This window comes from Acipenser ruthenus, chromosome 24 (genome assembly GCF_902713425.1).
Source record: "Acipenser ruthenus chromosome 24, fAciRut3.2 maternal haplotype, whole genome shotgun sequence".
Lineage (NCBI taxonomy): Eukaryota > Metazoa > Chordata > Actinopteri > Acipenseriformes > Acipenseridae > Acipenser > Acipenser ruthenus.
Genome location: NC_081212.1, coordinates 28,814,402 through 28,829,942, shown reverse-complemented (window position 1 = coordinate 28,829,942; position 15,541 = coordinate 28,814,402). Strand labels below are relative to the sequence as shown.

At 40.4% G+C, this 15,541-nt stretch overlaps 1 protein-coding gene across 2 annotated transcripts; it reads left to right on the top strand.

Annotated features, from left to right (window-relative positions):
* The first annotated feature begins 3,548 nt into the window (after positions 1 to 3,548).
* On the top strand, positions 3,549 to 10,932 carry LOC117429222 (arrestin domain-containing protein 4-like). 2 transcript variants are annotated; one of them, XM_034048493.3, is made up of 9 exons: positions 3,549 to 3,897; positions 4,134 to 4,460; positions 5,186 to 5,264; positions 6,030 to 6,177; positions 6,633 to 6,735; positions 7,161 to 7,417; positions 7,661 to 7,823; positions 8,181 to 8,335; positions 8,834 to 10,932. In XM_034048493.3, exons 1-9 carry the CDS (start codon positions 3,855 to 3,857, stop codon positions 8,873 to 8,875), a joined length of 1,317 nt encoding a protein of 438 aa, XP_033904384.3. In that variant the 5' UTR covers positions 3,549 to 3,854; the 3' UTR covers positions 8,876 to 10,932. The 2 variants fall into 2 exon arrangements, with proteins under 2 accessions (XP_033904384.3, XP_058855148.1); XM_058999165.1 differs by lacking the exons at positions 3,549 to 3,897; positions 4,134 to 4,460; positions 6,030 to 6,177.
* The last annotated feature ends 4,609 nt before the right edge of the window (positions 10,933 to 15,541 follow it).

Sequence of the window (15,541 nt, the reverse complement as noted above, 5' to 3'; positions counted from 1 at the left end):
GGATAGATTTAGGTTGAAGAGTAGTTTCTACTGAAAACATCCACTAGGTGGCGATATTGCAAACGATATTTATAGTAAGAGAACCTCATTTAAGACTGCCAACTATCACAGAGGAGAAACTGAACCTAAAGGGTTGTGCATTTGAGAAGGGAGCAATTTGGAATCTAAATTAACCAGCTGAGGTGCAGCTGGAGCACTGAATACAGCACAGCATTGTGTGCATGGTGTTGGTTTACATCTGCTTTGGTTTATTAATCCAGGTGATCCAGGTACAAAGCTGGGGAACACTATGATAGTGCTCCAAATATACATGTCATCTTATTAATTAGCATCACAGCCACCCCAAACCCAGGTGTACAGTAACATTAGGGACAGGATACTCTGAGATTCCTTATAGAAACTGAATAGCACAGTAAATGCATAGGAAAAGCATGGTGAACTTCAAATCACCATGGTGAACTTCAAATCACCATGGTGAACTTCAAATCACCATGGCGAACTTCAAATCACCATGGTGAACTTCAAATCACCATGGTAAACTTAACATCACCATGGTGAACTTAACATCACCATGGTGAACTTAAAATCACCATGGTGAACTTCAAATCACCATGGTGAACTTCAAATCACCATGGTGAACTTAAAGTCACCATGGTAAACTTTTAAAAGAAAACAACAAATGACTTTCAATGCCATTCTTACAGTAAGAGTCTGTATTTTTTATTATTATTTTTTTAATACTGAGATCCTTAAAGCATTTTCAATGTGTGTGAATGAATGCATCCTGTTCCAGAAATGGTAGACAAACATGCAGCAAGTGCGGTTTTGTTGCTGGGCTGCCCTTACAGTTGTTGGAAAAGGTAAACTGCTAATGAAATAGCGCTTTTGGGTGAGATAAGCTCTAATCAAAAAAGACAGCGAGACCGAGGGCACACTTTTATTATAAGTGGGGCTTGAGACAAGCTTTCCATTGGTGTGATGTGCTGTGAGCACAAAGGAAAAGAATTACTGTGGCTGAACAAACAATTATTTAGCCCAACACTGAAATTACATTTAATGTGCACATCTCCTACCCCATATTGTTAAGTAATTAATAACTGCTAGTAACTCCTGGAAATACATGTAAATTCAGTTCTTTATATAAGTTTGTAATGATGCATATTTTATTTACTGTAGTAAATTGGAGACATAAGCAGATGAAGGCCATTCGGCTAATGGCAACGAGGGATTTGTCAGTCAGCCCTACATATAGGGTTAGGGTTAGGGTTAGCAGATGAAGGCCATTCGGCTAATGGCAACGAGGGATTTGTCAGTCAGACCCTAAGTTTAGGGTTAGGGTTAGGGTTAGCAGATGAAGGCCATAGGGCTAATGGCAACGAGGGATTTGTCAGTCAGACCCTACGTTTAATAATTTTTGCCTTTCCGTTTTCTGCTGTTTGTTTACATTAACCTCTCTCTGAACCCACTTTAGAGGCTGCATCTCTGCCAGAAAGTTCAGTGAACATTCAGCAACGATGAGGAAGAAAATGTCATCTCATATCTATCAACCCACAGGGGAGTTCACAGCACCCAGCAATCTGTGCACTGCAGTCACATTCGAGGCATCTTCTAAACCTTGAGAGCTCAGTTTGTAAGGAGATGCAATTAAATATAGCTGGAGCAAAGCGGGAGGGGGTGAGGGGTCTAGCTCCCCCTGCAGGAGTAGCCCCCTTCTTGTTGAAGCTGTCCTGATTTAGTGCTTTCCATACAGGATTCTGAAGAGATGGTCCTGTTATTACAACAAACAAAAAAGATGATCTTTCTTAAAGTGGGTAGCCCCGATTATTCCAGGAAGAGTTCTGGAAGACCAGGTTTCTAATGCTCAATAAACACTGGATTCTCAACGATCTTTTCAGAAAGGACACACACACATAATACAGTTACTAAACCAGAAATGAACAACAGTTCATTTGGGGGCTTGTGAACTGTAGTCATTGTGTCCATTTAGAGAACAAATGCCCCAGTATTGTGTTTGAATAGTTTAGTGTCCCCATGTTCATGGCAGGGGGTTTGTACTGCCCCTGTCTCTGATGTGATGTCACGCTGCTTTCCTAAGAATGACCCGTGTTGAACATTCACAGCCACTTAGTTATTTAGTGGTTTGTGTGTTTGTCTTTATCTCCTGTGTTGGCAAGGGACTAATAGCAACTCTCTTCAGCTAAACATGTCTCTCCTGATGCGTGCGTAATCATCACAGCGAAGCCCTGTGGAAGGGAGTAGGAGTCACTGACAAGCCGTTTCGCTAATGCATTCTTCAGTGTACGAGCGCTGTTTCAGGATTGGATTGATGAATGATCACTAAACATGAAGGGCCTTTCCTGAGGGGAAAATTGTGCAAAATTGTGGGGGTTACTTAACCTGTTGCTAAGTTCAGACCACCCAGTTAATGTAGGCACATGGCTTGACAGTAATAATAATAATAATAATAATAATAATAATAATAATAATAATAATAATAATAATAATAATAATAATAAATAAATAAATAAATAAATAAATAAATAAAAAGTCAGTTTTATAAATTGGTCATAAGGTGGCAGCAGAGAGCAATACCAATAAACACTTTACCAGCAGAAGTGATTTGGTTGACCACAGTGTACCTGTACTTGCAAACTCTGCGTGCGTGTGCGTGTGTGTCTGTGTGTGAGAGTTCGTATTCCTAATCAAATCTGTCTAGAGCATTCTGTCAAGGACATGTGTGTATCCACAATGGCTCTGCGTCTATTTTTATTCACACAGACATGTTTTGTTTGATTTTGTCTATCTTTTATTATATTTTGCTTTCAAAGAGAAATGCTGCGTGTAGAGGTTCCTGAATAAAAACAAACAAACAAACAACAACACTGTTTTAATACTTTATGCCTTTTGTTTTTATGATTTGCACGACACACAATAAGATAGGACGCGGTATAATTCTCAGGCCAGATAGACACACCGGTATTCTGATGACTTTGCCATTAATTAACGCTACATTTCGTTTGTTTTATACCATACAACCAGTCTGTCCTTGGGGTATGTATGAACCTCTTTAAGCTGGACATTTTCTAGTAAATAAAGTTTAAACGCTGTCTCCGGGTTCTGTCCGTAGACGCCGCACCTGTAGTGTTTTGACGCTACGTAAAACAAGCGTTTTACGCGCATCCCGTTTCCATAGGAACCGAAACAACGCCATTATCCCTCGGTACAGCTGACACTGTTGCCATCGTCTGTCCACATGGCAGGAAGCACTGTCCCATTGGCTCTCACTCAGCTTGACGTCAGGCACAAGCCAATAAGAGAGCTGTTCACGTGAAAATGCTTGCCTCTGATTGGCCAACGCTGTTTGATCACGCCGGTTTGTTAACATCTCTCGTTTCTTCGTGTCACAGTGTCCCCCGACTTGATTCATCGAATCGCGGAGTTTGAATCGGGTTAACTCCCACCCATGTGGCTCTCAGTCACTGTGACTGACCAATGAACTGTTGGCATTGGTAGTTTCTGGGCGTTTCCAACGTGCTGTCAGAATGCTGCGGCAAGGATTACTCATTTATAATTTACCAGCCGGGACGCGGGTATTACTAGATGCTGTGTTTTCGTATTAACCCAAGAAAAACACGAGAGCTTTTGAATCTCAGTGTTTTATTACACCAGGACAAGAGACAACTGCAATGAAAAGCGGTTACATTTTCATGAAGAAGGCTGCTGAATTCATGTTTTGGATGTTTAGTGAATGAATGATCCTGATTTAAGGCACAGCTAGCTTGTGTATGCCTGTGGAGCAGATTACTACTAGCGGTGCAATACTACTAGTAGTGCGGTAGTTAACAAAACCTCTCATGATACCGATTGTGGACCTGATCTGCAAAAGTCTTACTGGTGGTATGTCCTATTTATTCATTCATTTATTTATTTATGTATTTATTTATTAACATTACTGTAAAATAAACTTTTAACATCACCAAATTATAACATAAAAATGTTGTTTATTATTTTATTATTATTATTATTAGTAGTAGTAGTCGTAGTAGTCGTATTAATAATAATAATAATAATAATAATAATAATAATAATAATAATATAGTATTAGTATTATTGTTGTTGTTGCTTCTTTTCAGGTGACTACAAAGGGAAAATGGTGGCCAAAGTGAAAACACTGGGCATTGTGTTTGACGATGAGCAGAGAAGCGGGTACTGCAGTGGAGAGCTGGTTTCGGGGCAGGTTTTAGTGGAGCTCTCGGAGGACATGCGGGTCACAGCTCTGAGGCTGGTGGCAAGGGGGTGTGCCCGGGTCAACTGGACCGAAGGACCAGGCACAGCCACGACGCCAAGCAGCGCTGCCATGGCAACATCATCACCATCGTCGTCATCATCATCATCATCACGCAGCTTCCGGGAGGAAGTGGAGTATGTGCATTCCGCCCAGACCCTTATAGAAGCGCCAGGTAATAATTACACGCCTTGATCTGTTTTGTACCTGGTTCTTCAAGTAGACCAGTGCGCTCACAGGTTCAGACACCTGTTATTGTCAGGACTGGCTGTCACAAACTGTGTGCTCATTGGCCAGCCCTTGATTGAATACTGGTGACTTCAGACCGCCGGTCCATAGGGATTGGGTAAAGGCCATGTATTGGTACAAACATGTTATACCACTGTTGGTTCTGTACACCCAGAGAATGTTGCAGTTGACACACATGCTGACTCACGTAAAGTGGTCATCCACCCACAGTATGTATCTCCTAATGTCTTGAGTAAAAATCACAATGTCTTCCACCATTCTGTTGTGTTGCACAATTCTTGGTAGAAATAATTACTTTACCAAGAGGTTCAAGGCCAGTCCTTTGTAATCCTTTGCCGTTGTTATCTTGTTTCTCAAATGCTCTCCAGAATAAGGTTGTGTTTGTTTGCTGAGGAGCCCTTGTTCTGTGTCTGTTCCAAGAAAACACCCTGTGTTATGCAAGGCCTGAGACGTCACATTGAAATTGCGGTCTGCAGCAGTCACTGTGCACTGTTTACCTGGAAAAGACACTTGCACACTGGAATCTGTGTACCGCATGCACTAATATCCCCAGGCCATGAACAACGCGTCATTTAACAAGTCCTGACAGACAGCTCTTCAGTTTGTGCTTGTTTATAACTGGGCTTACCGTGTCTTTTTTTTTTTTTGTAGGTGAGAACAGCGAAGAGAGCTTTATCACTTTACATGCAGGCAAACATGAATTCCCCTTCAGCTTTCAGCTCCCACAGGGGTAAGTGCAGTATTACAGTACAAGAAGACCTACAGTATTATCTAGTGACATCATCATCAACTTGCTCATTGTCACACAATGAGTTAGTGGCTGAGCCGGGATTTGAACCAGGGACCTCCTGGTTACAAGTCCAGTTCATTAACCACTGGACCACACACCTCCTTGTTTCATTCAGTTGCTAGATTACTGTTTGTTGACTTGTACACTACTGCTTACTGCTTTATGCTGATACATTTACAGTGGTTTACAGACGAGACGTTGAGTGTGTGTGTGTGTGTGTATATATACCTGTGTGTGGTAGACAGTTCACTAGAGATCTGATGATATCCTACAGCTGTCATTATACCTGATGATGATCATGACACTGACACAGCATTAAAAGTTTCACACTCCAGATTCATGGGTATTTATTTGAGTTCAGACATGTAGTTTTGGCTCTGCTTTCTAAGATCAGCGAGGCTGTAAGTGGCTCATAAGGTGTCGTCTGTAATAGAATCCAGTTTACCAGGTGAAATTGAAACCTGGTGGTAATCAAGACATGTACAGATTGCAACACCGCAGAAAGGTGTTATGTTTCCTAATGTCACGTCCTGATCTACATTGTGGACCTCAACCAAAAAAGAGGCATTTTACTGGCCAGACTGCTGTTCAAGGCTTTACTTTGCCACCTATCTTTGGAAACAAGCATGCATTTTCAAAAGATTTGGAATAGTGAACTAGAGCGGGCAGGACCTTGTTTCTGAAGTGGTGCCTTGCTCTCTTCAGGCCTTTGGTTACCTCTTTCTCTGGGAAGTACGGCTGCATTCAGTACTGGGTAAACGCAACCTTGGAGAGGCTTTCTGCCCCAGACCAAAGTGTGCGGAGGGAGTTTCCTGTCATCAGCCATATGGACGTCAACACCCCCACCCTTCTGGTGAGCTCCTTTTAATCGTATGAGAAACCATATGCCGCATACCCGTCATCCTAGAGTCACATTTACAGAAGATAATACAACAGTGAAATCTATTCATACAGGTAAACGGTACCCCAACTGTGCCCCAAGTTCTCAGACTCAGCTGCTGTCTTTTTTTTTTTTTTTTTTGTAATCCCATAGTCTATTCCTGTTCATAATAACTGTAGATTTGAACTATAATACTTTATTTTTGTATTTTATAAACTTTCTCACGTGAAGGAGATAACAAGTCAAAGCACTGATATTCCTCATACAAAAGCCCATGGCTTCAAGGTCATTGCTGTGGAAACTGCATAGCAGATGAGCTGTGTTTATCAATGGGATAGTGTGACTGGTGTTGTGGAACCTGCTCTAGAGCTTACTTTACCTCTAAAGTATTTCTAGCTGTCTGAAGTGCTGTCTTGACTTTATTTCAGTCTCCTGTCTCCACGAACAAGGAGAAGATGGTTGGCTGTTGGTTTTTCACCTCAGGTCCAATTGCGCTGAGTGCCAGAATCGAACGGAGAGGCTACTGCAACGGTATGAGAAGTCTATACCTTCAAGATTTGTGAACTGGGACACTTGCATGACCCATGAATGAATTGCTATATTATTATATTGTTAGATTTCAAACTTGAAACAGCAGCATCAGTCTACCTGGCTATTTCTACCATGCTATCTGACGAAGGCGGAAGCCGAAGCATTGTAGCTAATTCTAGTTGTCAACTTAATTTGTAGGTGAGGAGAGAGGGTTACCAAATAAGTTAAACATTTATTTAAAACAGTGGCCTTGCATAGACACTGTTCATAAACATTATTATTAATAATAATAATAATAATAATAATAATAATAATAATAATAATAATAATAAATCAGCATCACTGGTTGAATAACAAGTATTATAAATTCTAGTTAGGAAACTGTTCCAGACCTCTTCATTTTGACATCCCTTATAACCGAACAGGGGAAGCTATCCCAATCTACGCAGAGATTGAGAACTGTTCCTCACGACTCATCGTGCCAAAAGCTGCAATATACCAAACTGTAACCTGCCTGGCCAATGGGAGGACCAAGACCTGCAAGCAGATGGTAGCAAACGTGAGGGGCAATCACATCGGCTCTGGCAGCATGGATACCTGGAACGGGAAGAAACTTAAAATCCCTCCAGTCACTGCCTCCATCCTCAACTGCTCCATCATCACAGTGGAATACTCTTTAGCAGTAAGTGACAGCTGGTTAGTTTCATAAATACAGAGTCCCAGCAGAACCTCAAAAGGTTAAGCTGGAGGAACACAAAAACAAGTTCCAAGCCACAGGGTAACATTGTTAAAAAAAACACCTTAATAAGACATTCCTATGAAAGACCTTAAACTATCGTGTATGAAATGAACATGCAGTTTAATATACCTAAACAAATAAAAAATATCTGAACTAAATAATTCCATGTGTCTTTGTTGCTACTAGGTATATGCTCACATTCCTGGTGCAAAGAAGTTGAAGTTGGAACTTCCTTTGGTTATAGGAACCATTCCCTACAATGGGTTTGGTAGCAGAACGGCGAGTGTGAACAGCCAGTTTAGCATGGACATGAGCTGGCTCAGCCTGGCACTGCCTGAGCAGCCAGAAGGTGAGACAAAGTGACACCTCATGCTGTTAAATCTCTTTCACAGCACAGACTCTGACTAGCACTGGTAGCCTAACCCCCCAATCTACTCACAAGGTGTTTGCATGCTTGTGTTGGGTATGCAAAGACAGACTGGAAATACCAGTCCTTGTCATTGCAAGCTTACAGTTGCGCAACTTAATAACTGGTTAAAGGATCATTTTTTAACAGATCATTACATTTGCTGAACAGGAGGGGCACCTTTTTTTTTCAGCAATCAATTCAAAATCTGAAACTGTACGGTTTGACTTGGCTTTGTGTTAAGTTACTCATTTTATTTGATGCAATAACTAACTTACTGTGTTTTCAACCTCTTAACAGCTCCACCGAATTATGCAGATGTGGTGTCAGAAGAGGAGTTTGAACGGCACACCCCCTCCTACTCCCAGCCAGATGACCTGGAGAGGGAGCTTGGGAGGCCCATCTTTGCCTACATTCAGGAGTTCAGGTTTCAGCCTCCACCTCTGTATTCAGAGGTAAGCTTAAGCCTCAAGTATAGCACTAACTTTTTACTTCCTGCTCGCAGCAAAATGTAATGAAGAGACAATACGTGCAGCTGCAAAAATCAGGGACACTGTGATTTGTTTTCAGGTTTTAAATGTGGATTGATGCTTGGAACAATGAAAGATCTCAGCAAGGGGAAAAGGCATTGTTTTCTATGGGTTATTGCTTTTGTAACAATTTGGCATGTGAAGTGCAAAAGTGCATTTTCTGCAATAACGTTAACAATATTAAACTAGCTAGAATCTACACAGAATAGAAATATCAAAAAAAGAATAAATGAGTAACTGCCACTCACTGGTATTAACGATATGCCAGTAAAATACAGATATTTCAGGAGGTTTGCTTTTGTCCTTGTTTTGAAATGGGTCACAGTTTATTTTTATTTTGCATACAAATCTGTGACTAAATTCTAATAAGCAGAGGCTAACACTAATAATATTATGTAATGCTCTTAATGTTTCTCAATGCAGATTGATCCGCATCCCACCCTAACAGAAGAGGAACAATCTTGAGTTGCATTTGTAATCTGAACAGTTTGCAGCAAGATCCTTTTGTTGTTTTAGTTTCCTCAATGTGGTCAGTATACCTGCCTTAATTCTAAATGATCTACAGAATGTTTGTAAAATAAGAAGTACGTAAAAAAACCTTTGCTCGTGGATTGAAGCGTTAGAGCAAATAAAAGTGAAGTTAGCTGGAATGAGTTTGGGAAGTTGCAATGGGTTTAAGAAGAAGACGTTCATAATTTTACAGACAGAAGTGCTTTGAAGGTTGTGATGGAAAATTATACTTGCAGTAATCTGGGATGAAGAGAGGGGTAAAGGAAAGGCACAGTGGATGCCCCCTGTGCAGCTGAAACAATGCACTACAGCACAAGGTTGAAGCGACTGACATGTGAGGCACACTCGCTGATGCAATAATGTGATTGTAAATATCAGCAAAGCTGAATATGTTGGATATGAACCCTTTTTTGACATCATCCAAATGTGATATTTGATAAAGAGAATAGTATTTGTATTCTATATCTAAAGCACTTATTAGCGAAAGCAGCTTCCATTTTAAATTGAAAGTAAATGTGGCATGACACCGGTAACTTGATAGACCACTAAAGGGAAGAGTATTTCTTTATTTGCACTTTAACATTCCTATTAATAATAATAATAATAATAATAATAATAATAATAATAATAATAATAATAATAATAATGGGCGAATCGTGCTTTATTTCGTTTGGTTCCTACTTTTTCTACTGAAGTATTAAATGCTATTAACATGATTTGTCACTGCCCAAACTTCTAGAGTGGATTGTAAAACGTTATCAAGCAGGGAGAACAGAATCCATCTGATCTGTTTGCACCACCAACTTGAATATGGAAATAAGTCCATACGACATGATATTAGAAGAAAACGATGCTGCCATGTGAGTTGAAAGAGAACATTTCTACATCTCTGGAACTAAAGTACTTTTTAGTGACCTTAGATACTTCCTCTTAATTGTTTCTGGGAACATGACAGGTCACTAAAGGATATTTGTGATACTCAAAGAATTATTACGCACTATTAATGATGTGTATCTACCATGCAAAACAACAGTTTAAATCAACACACACAGTAAGTAAATAGCTGAAATTTCAAGATCTGATTTTAACTTTCTTGAAAACTGCAAAAAAAAATACAACAGGCCACAGACACTAAGCAGCTGACAGTATCACTGCATGCTAATTCTGTGCTGGAACAACCCGTCTTCATTTTGAAACTGATTTTGCAACTTCAGGGTCTGAAAGATGCTCTGCTCTTTAGCCCTATTCACTTAAAACATTAACCGAATACACTATGTCTTTAAACTGTTTGCATTTTTTCTGAAACCCATTAATTGAAGCTGAATGACTGATGGTCATAGTTAGCACCTCATTCCCATCACTTTAGACGGTGGTGTCTCTGTGGTCAGGGAGGAGTATTTTGCTGTTTCTTCAGTCTCCCGTTCAGAGAGATATCTGCTGCTGCTGCTGCTGCAACTTGATTATTGCTTTTCTTTTGTTTTTGGTTGCTGATTGCTGCATAAGAGTTGTCTTTGCTGATAGAGGCAGATACAGTTGGCAATGGGTACAAAGCACCGTTTTGTAAAATTCCCTCCAGAAGGTTCTAAGCTGCCTGTTCTGTTGTATATAATAAGTCCATTATTTTGGGTGCTTTTTAATTTATTGTTTACGTTCAAAATAACAAAATGTGCCGACTAAGCCATTTAATGTGTGTCTCAGTGCCCTTAAAAATGCAATGTAATCATTGTGTCATGTTTTCTGTATTTTATCACAATGTGGCCTTATTATTATTTTGTTTACTCCAAATTATTTTGCAGACTTACCTTTTGAAATACAATGTGCACAACAATGGTTGCTTGGATAATCTTATAGCTGTATTAGAACTGGATACACACAAGAAACTGCTGGTGCTTTTCTCTGTATCTAAACTGTAACTCATCGTTTGAAATGTATTTTAAAATAGCATATTGTTATTTTGTATGATGAATTAAACCCAATGGGTTTCATTTTGCTAATAAAAGTCTAGATATTTATTTCTTCTCTTTTGTCTTTTCTTCCTTGCATAGGACACTGTTGCACTCAGTGAAATTGTTAACTGTAGACAGTGTTGGAGTGCAGGTTACATGAAAAGCAGCATACACTTCACATTAAGCAGGTCTGACACGGTCCCAGCTGCTGTTATGCTAGTTCCCCTCAGGCATGCATGAGACAGCCGTAGGATTACTGTGCATGTCTAATCAGCCTGGTACATAAGCAAATAGATCACGTAACGCACGTCACTGCATCAGCGTTCTGACCTGAATTATAATTTTAAAACTTCGAACCAACAACTTTACAATTCATCATGTCAGCCACCTGATGAACATGTGTGGTTCTGGTAGTGTGCGTGTTTGACTTTGACGTGTGTTTGAATATACCGGTATGTCATCAAAGTACTATTTGAGTTTCAAGGTTAAATGGCTGCATGCATTGCTGCGTTTGAACACATCACCCAATTGATTTCAGCCTGACCTGGAGGCATTCTGACCTGGATTTCTGCTGTTTGTCACAGTAGGGGACCCCTTCAGTGACACGGGCTGTGGAATGAGTACACTACTATATGTTGTCAGCAAGATCTCCTGGGTTATAGAAGGGCCAACTGCCGTGATGTGCTGAGCCATGAGATCCAATTACAGAGCTCTGGAACACAATCAGGCACAGATGAACTTTTCCCCTCTCACACACTTTCTGCTCGATGCACTACATTGAGCAATTCTGATGAACACCGGGGACTGCAATGCTGTGGACTTGCTACATTGAGCCACGGAAATCGACAGAATCCTTGCGCCTGTAAGCAAGTGTCAGCAAAGGATTCCCTGAATAATCACTAGGGAGCGGTGATACTGGAGTGAAAGGCTTGTTTGCTATAGGGCTGGGCATGTACCAGCTGCAGTCTGTGTGCTCTAGAGGTGGGAGAGCCACTGCTGGATCTGGTGCTGCATAGCTCTGATTAAAGTTCCCCGCAGAATTTGACAGCATGGAGGGTCTAGACTGACAGTAGCCCTCCATACTGCAGCAGTGGTGTACTTCCTCTAATGTGTGGGAATAAGAAAAAGACCAGGTTTTAACCAGGGTGCATTGAGCATGATGACCATGCCTGAAGTACTAGTTTAGTTGTGTAGTGCAAATACTGAAAACACCCAGCTGATAGCGGTCTATAGGAATGCCCTGACAAAGATCTTCTAAAGCTCCCTTGCTTTTTATCTCAGCTCAGATTGGAATTGAAGCAGTTAATACGCTACACTTCTACACTTTTGGTCCAATGCAAATATTTGGGAAAGAAAGTAACTACAAATAACTGTGTCCATACGTAGGTGGCATACGTGTATATACTTCTTAGCAGGCCTGTGGCGATTCACAGGTACAGTAGATTTTCAGAAACAGCAATCTCAGCAATCTCAATCTCAGCTGTGTGTGGGAATCGTTTCCTCGCTCTCTGTCTCTCTTTTTAATTTGGATTGTATTTCTTGTTCTCAATGTCATTCCTGGAGCCTGCAGTGCTGTCTGATTCCCACAGTTTGTCCTCCGTTTCCTTTACATCACACATTCACCAAAGGATACAATATAGTATCCTTCAGGAGCACAAGGAGTTACTGGAGCAGTACACATACTGTGTATCCTGTCTTGCACGCTAGTCCTGGCATCATCCCCACTTATCCACTTACAAGCTCATTCCTGGGGTCACATTTCATCCCTGCCCTTTTCACACACCCCACCCTGATCAATAACCAGGCAGGCCGGATTGTCACCAGGTGTCAGTGCTGGGGTCTTCTTCCTTGTGTGACCTTAATAGTCAGGGTTCCGATAACAGGGAGCCCTTTGCAACTTTTGAGCCTAGTTAAATTAGCATGCGCTGGACCATATGCTATATGAAAGTGCTATCGTACCCCAACGCTGGAGGTGCAATAAGGAGGTGCTAGCGTGAAAAAGTTTTTTAAAAACTACAAGGCGAGGGTGTGCTTCAGCCAGATGAATGTGATTGTCTGCTGTGTGTCCTGCTCCCAGCCTCGTGCAGCAGCACAGTGTGTACAGCACAGCATGACCTCTCTCCCCCATTCCCTCTCCTACACCTCTGTTTCTCCACACTCATGGTAAACCTGAGTAAAATGACACACAGTCAAAAGCAACACTGAACTGAATACAGCCGTGTGAAACTGACATTCTTAATCAGCTTAGATAACTCACCCTCTTCAGCACTGGATCATGAGCGACGGAAAATGAATTAAGTAATGGATCAAATAATCAATCTGTGTTTGATTTTTATTGACCATATGACACATAATGTAACTTCAGATCAAAACAGCCCAGATGTTACGGGTTTCAAGGCTGTAGTGTTCATATAAGGTGCAGTTGTACATGATGTGTACTGTATTCACAGAAATCCCAACTTGCTATTTAAAAGTTTACTGTACATACTATGGTAAAAGCTGAGTAAAGCACAGTAACAGCATGGTTAAGCATGGAAAAGAAAAGTATGGTAAGACCATTTTAAAGCCTAGTGAATGCGCAGACTTTGCAAAATGTGTCAAAGAGAGATAGCATCAACATCGTTTGACAAGATGGGGTTCCTTGTTTAATGCAGTGGAAACTTCAGTGTCCCACAGCTAGTTTTAAAATACAGCACAGTCTGACGTGAGTAATTGCACCATCTGCTGGGGAAACTTAAAAAGCTTTAATAGACATTCTAGGATTCCAAAATGAAATTAGAGGATTTATCAAATTGAACCCTAGATAGAACAACACAAAACCACTCCTCGAGTGGTCAGCTTCCTGAGCGGCATTACAATAATTCAGTACATCCCGGTATATGTGGTAATTGAAGTAGAATATCTGCAGGCTCTTGTGCTTCTGCAGGGCCACCGCTGCTCTGCCAGTGAAGATCTTTTGGGATGCATTTCTAGTTGGATTAGAGCCATTATCTCATTTTCATTTTTCCCATTTCACAGCCTTGAAGCTATGGCAAAAAAAAAAAAAAAAAATGCAAAAAGATAACAGCCTGATTGTGTTGCATTTCAATCGTGTGATCATCCAGGTTTCATTAATTGAGACAAAAGCGAAACAATTTCACACAGAATAAAACCACATGGCATTCTCAAAGGGGGTGCAGGAGGGGGGCTTTAATGACCTAACTAGGCATTTTATTCAGTGTACCATCTGTATTAAAAGCTTCTCATTCTTCAAAACACAAAACAGGCTGCATAATGGGGGAGCAGTAGGAAGGGAACTAAACCAGGATTCCATTAGCGAAGGCGTATCATTAGCATACATCACATCATAACAATACTGCTCTTTTCACCTTCAATGGATTAGGAAGTTAATACAGGAACAGCAGCTGAAAGAAAAAACCGAAAGCCTGCTTCAGTCAATAAGGGCTAGGTGGCACAAACACCTTGATGGTTTGCATGCTGGCTGCCCTCAGCACTTCCACTATCTGGCCACTTTATTAGGACCTGTCTTCCTGATCACATTTAGCATCCCGGTACACCTTGGATCCATTGATTGCTCTATAGGTTTGCTTAAGCATTGTTACAGATGAAGTCCACCCAATAATGCTGCACTTGTGCCTTGATAGCAATGGCAGAATTGCATGTGTACGGTTTTGCGTACAGTTTATTCAATAACTGGATTAGGCTACAATTATGCAATCCAAAAGATAATGACATTTCTACTTTCACTATCTTCTTGCAGTGCTTTGCTTCATTTCCACTGCAGGTATTTATTTATTTATTTTTTTTCATGTGAATGGCAGTATTGAAGGATTTCTATAACCTCTTGCCAGACAATGAACCAAAGTGCTGAAGTCACTACTCTTCTTACTGTAGGGTATTCTGCAATTACCGTGGGGTCTGCGGTCCTCTATCAGAACCCTGGAGAAGTAGTACCCCTAATAGTGATGCTAATTAGGGCTAATTAATAATTAACTAATTAACTGTTAGGCCAATTTGACAGTCAAATTTGGCTTCAAGACGATTTCAGCATAAGCTATAATTGGAAACTCCCTTGCATGCTATAAGAAAGCCCTCTTTTTTTTACTATGTAATTAGAGACGCTTAATGTAAGACGTCACTGTGTATTTGTGTCTTTAAAAGGCAGGCCCAATTTACCATATTAATGTACTTTGATCCAGTGTCCCGGTAGCATTTTCTGGCGTTGATGTGTAGTGAATTTTGCATCCTGGCCAGAAAATGCCTCCGCATACTATTTATGCAAGGTTCATTTATTGACGTTACAATGTTTACATGGAAATAATCACCCCACTACAATAAGAAAGCATTTAAAAAATGTATCATTGAAAATATTAAGTACAAAAGCACAGAGTATAAAGAGTATAAAGTACATTTTGGAAAATGTTAGTGATTTATGTTTTATTGGGGAAGATTTTCATGTTATTTAGTTTTATCCATTAAAAATGTGGATTTATTTCCCAACATCTGGCTTTCTTAACACAGCAGGAAGGCATAATGTAAATCCTGTCGAATTATTTGGGTAATTTAAAAAAATAAAATTGTGATAAAATTATTTCAACTGGAATAGGCTACTCTTAACAACTTAACTTAAATAATAAATAACCGGGGATCCAAAAATAAGTGAGGCAGTGACTAC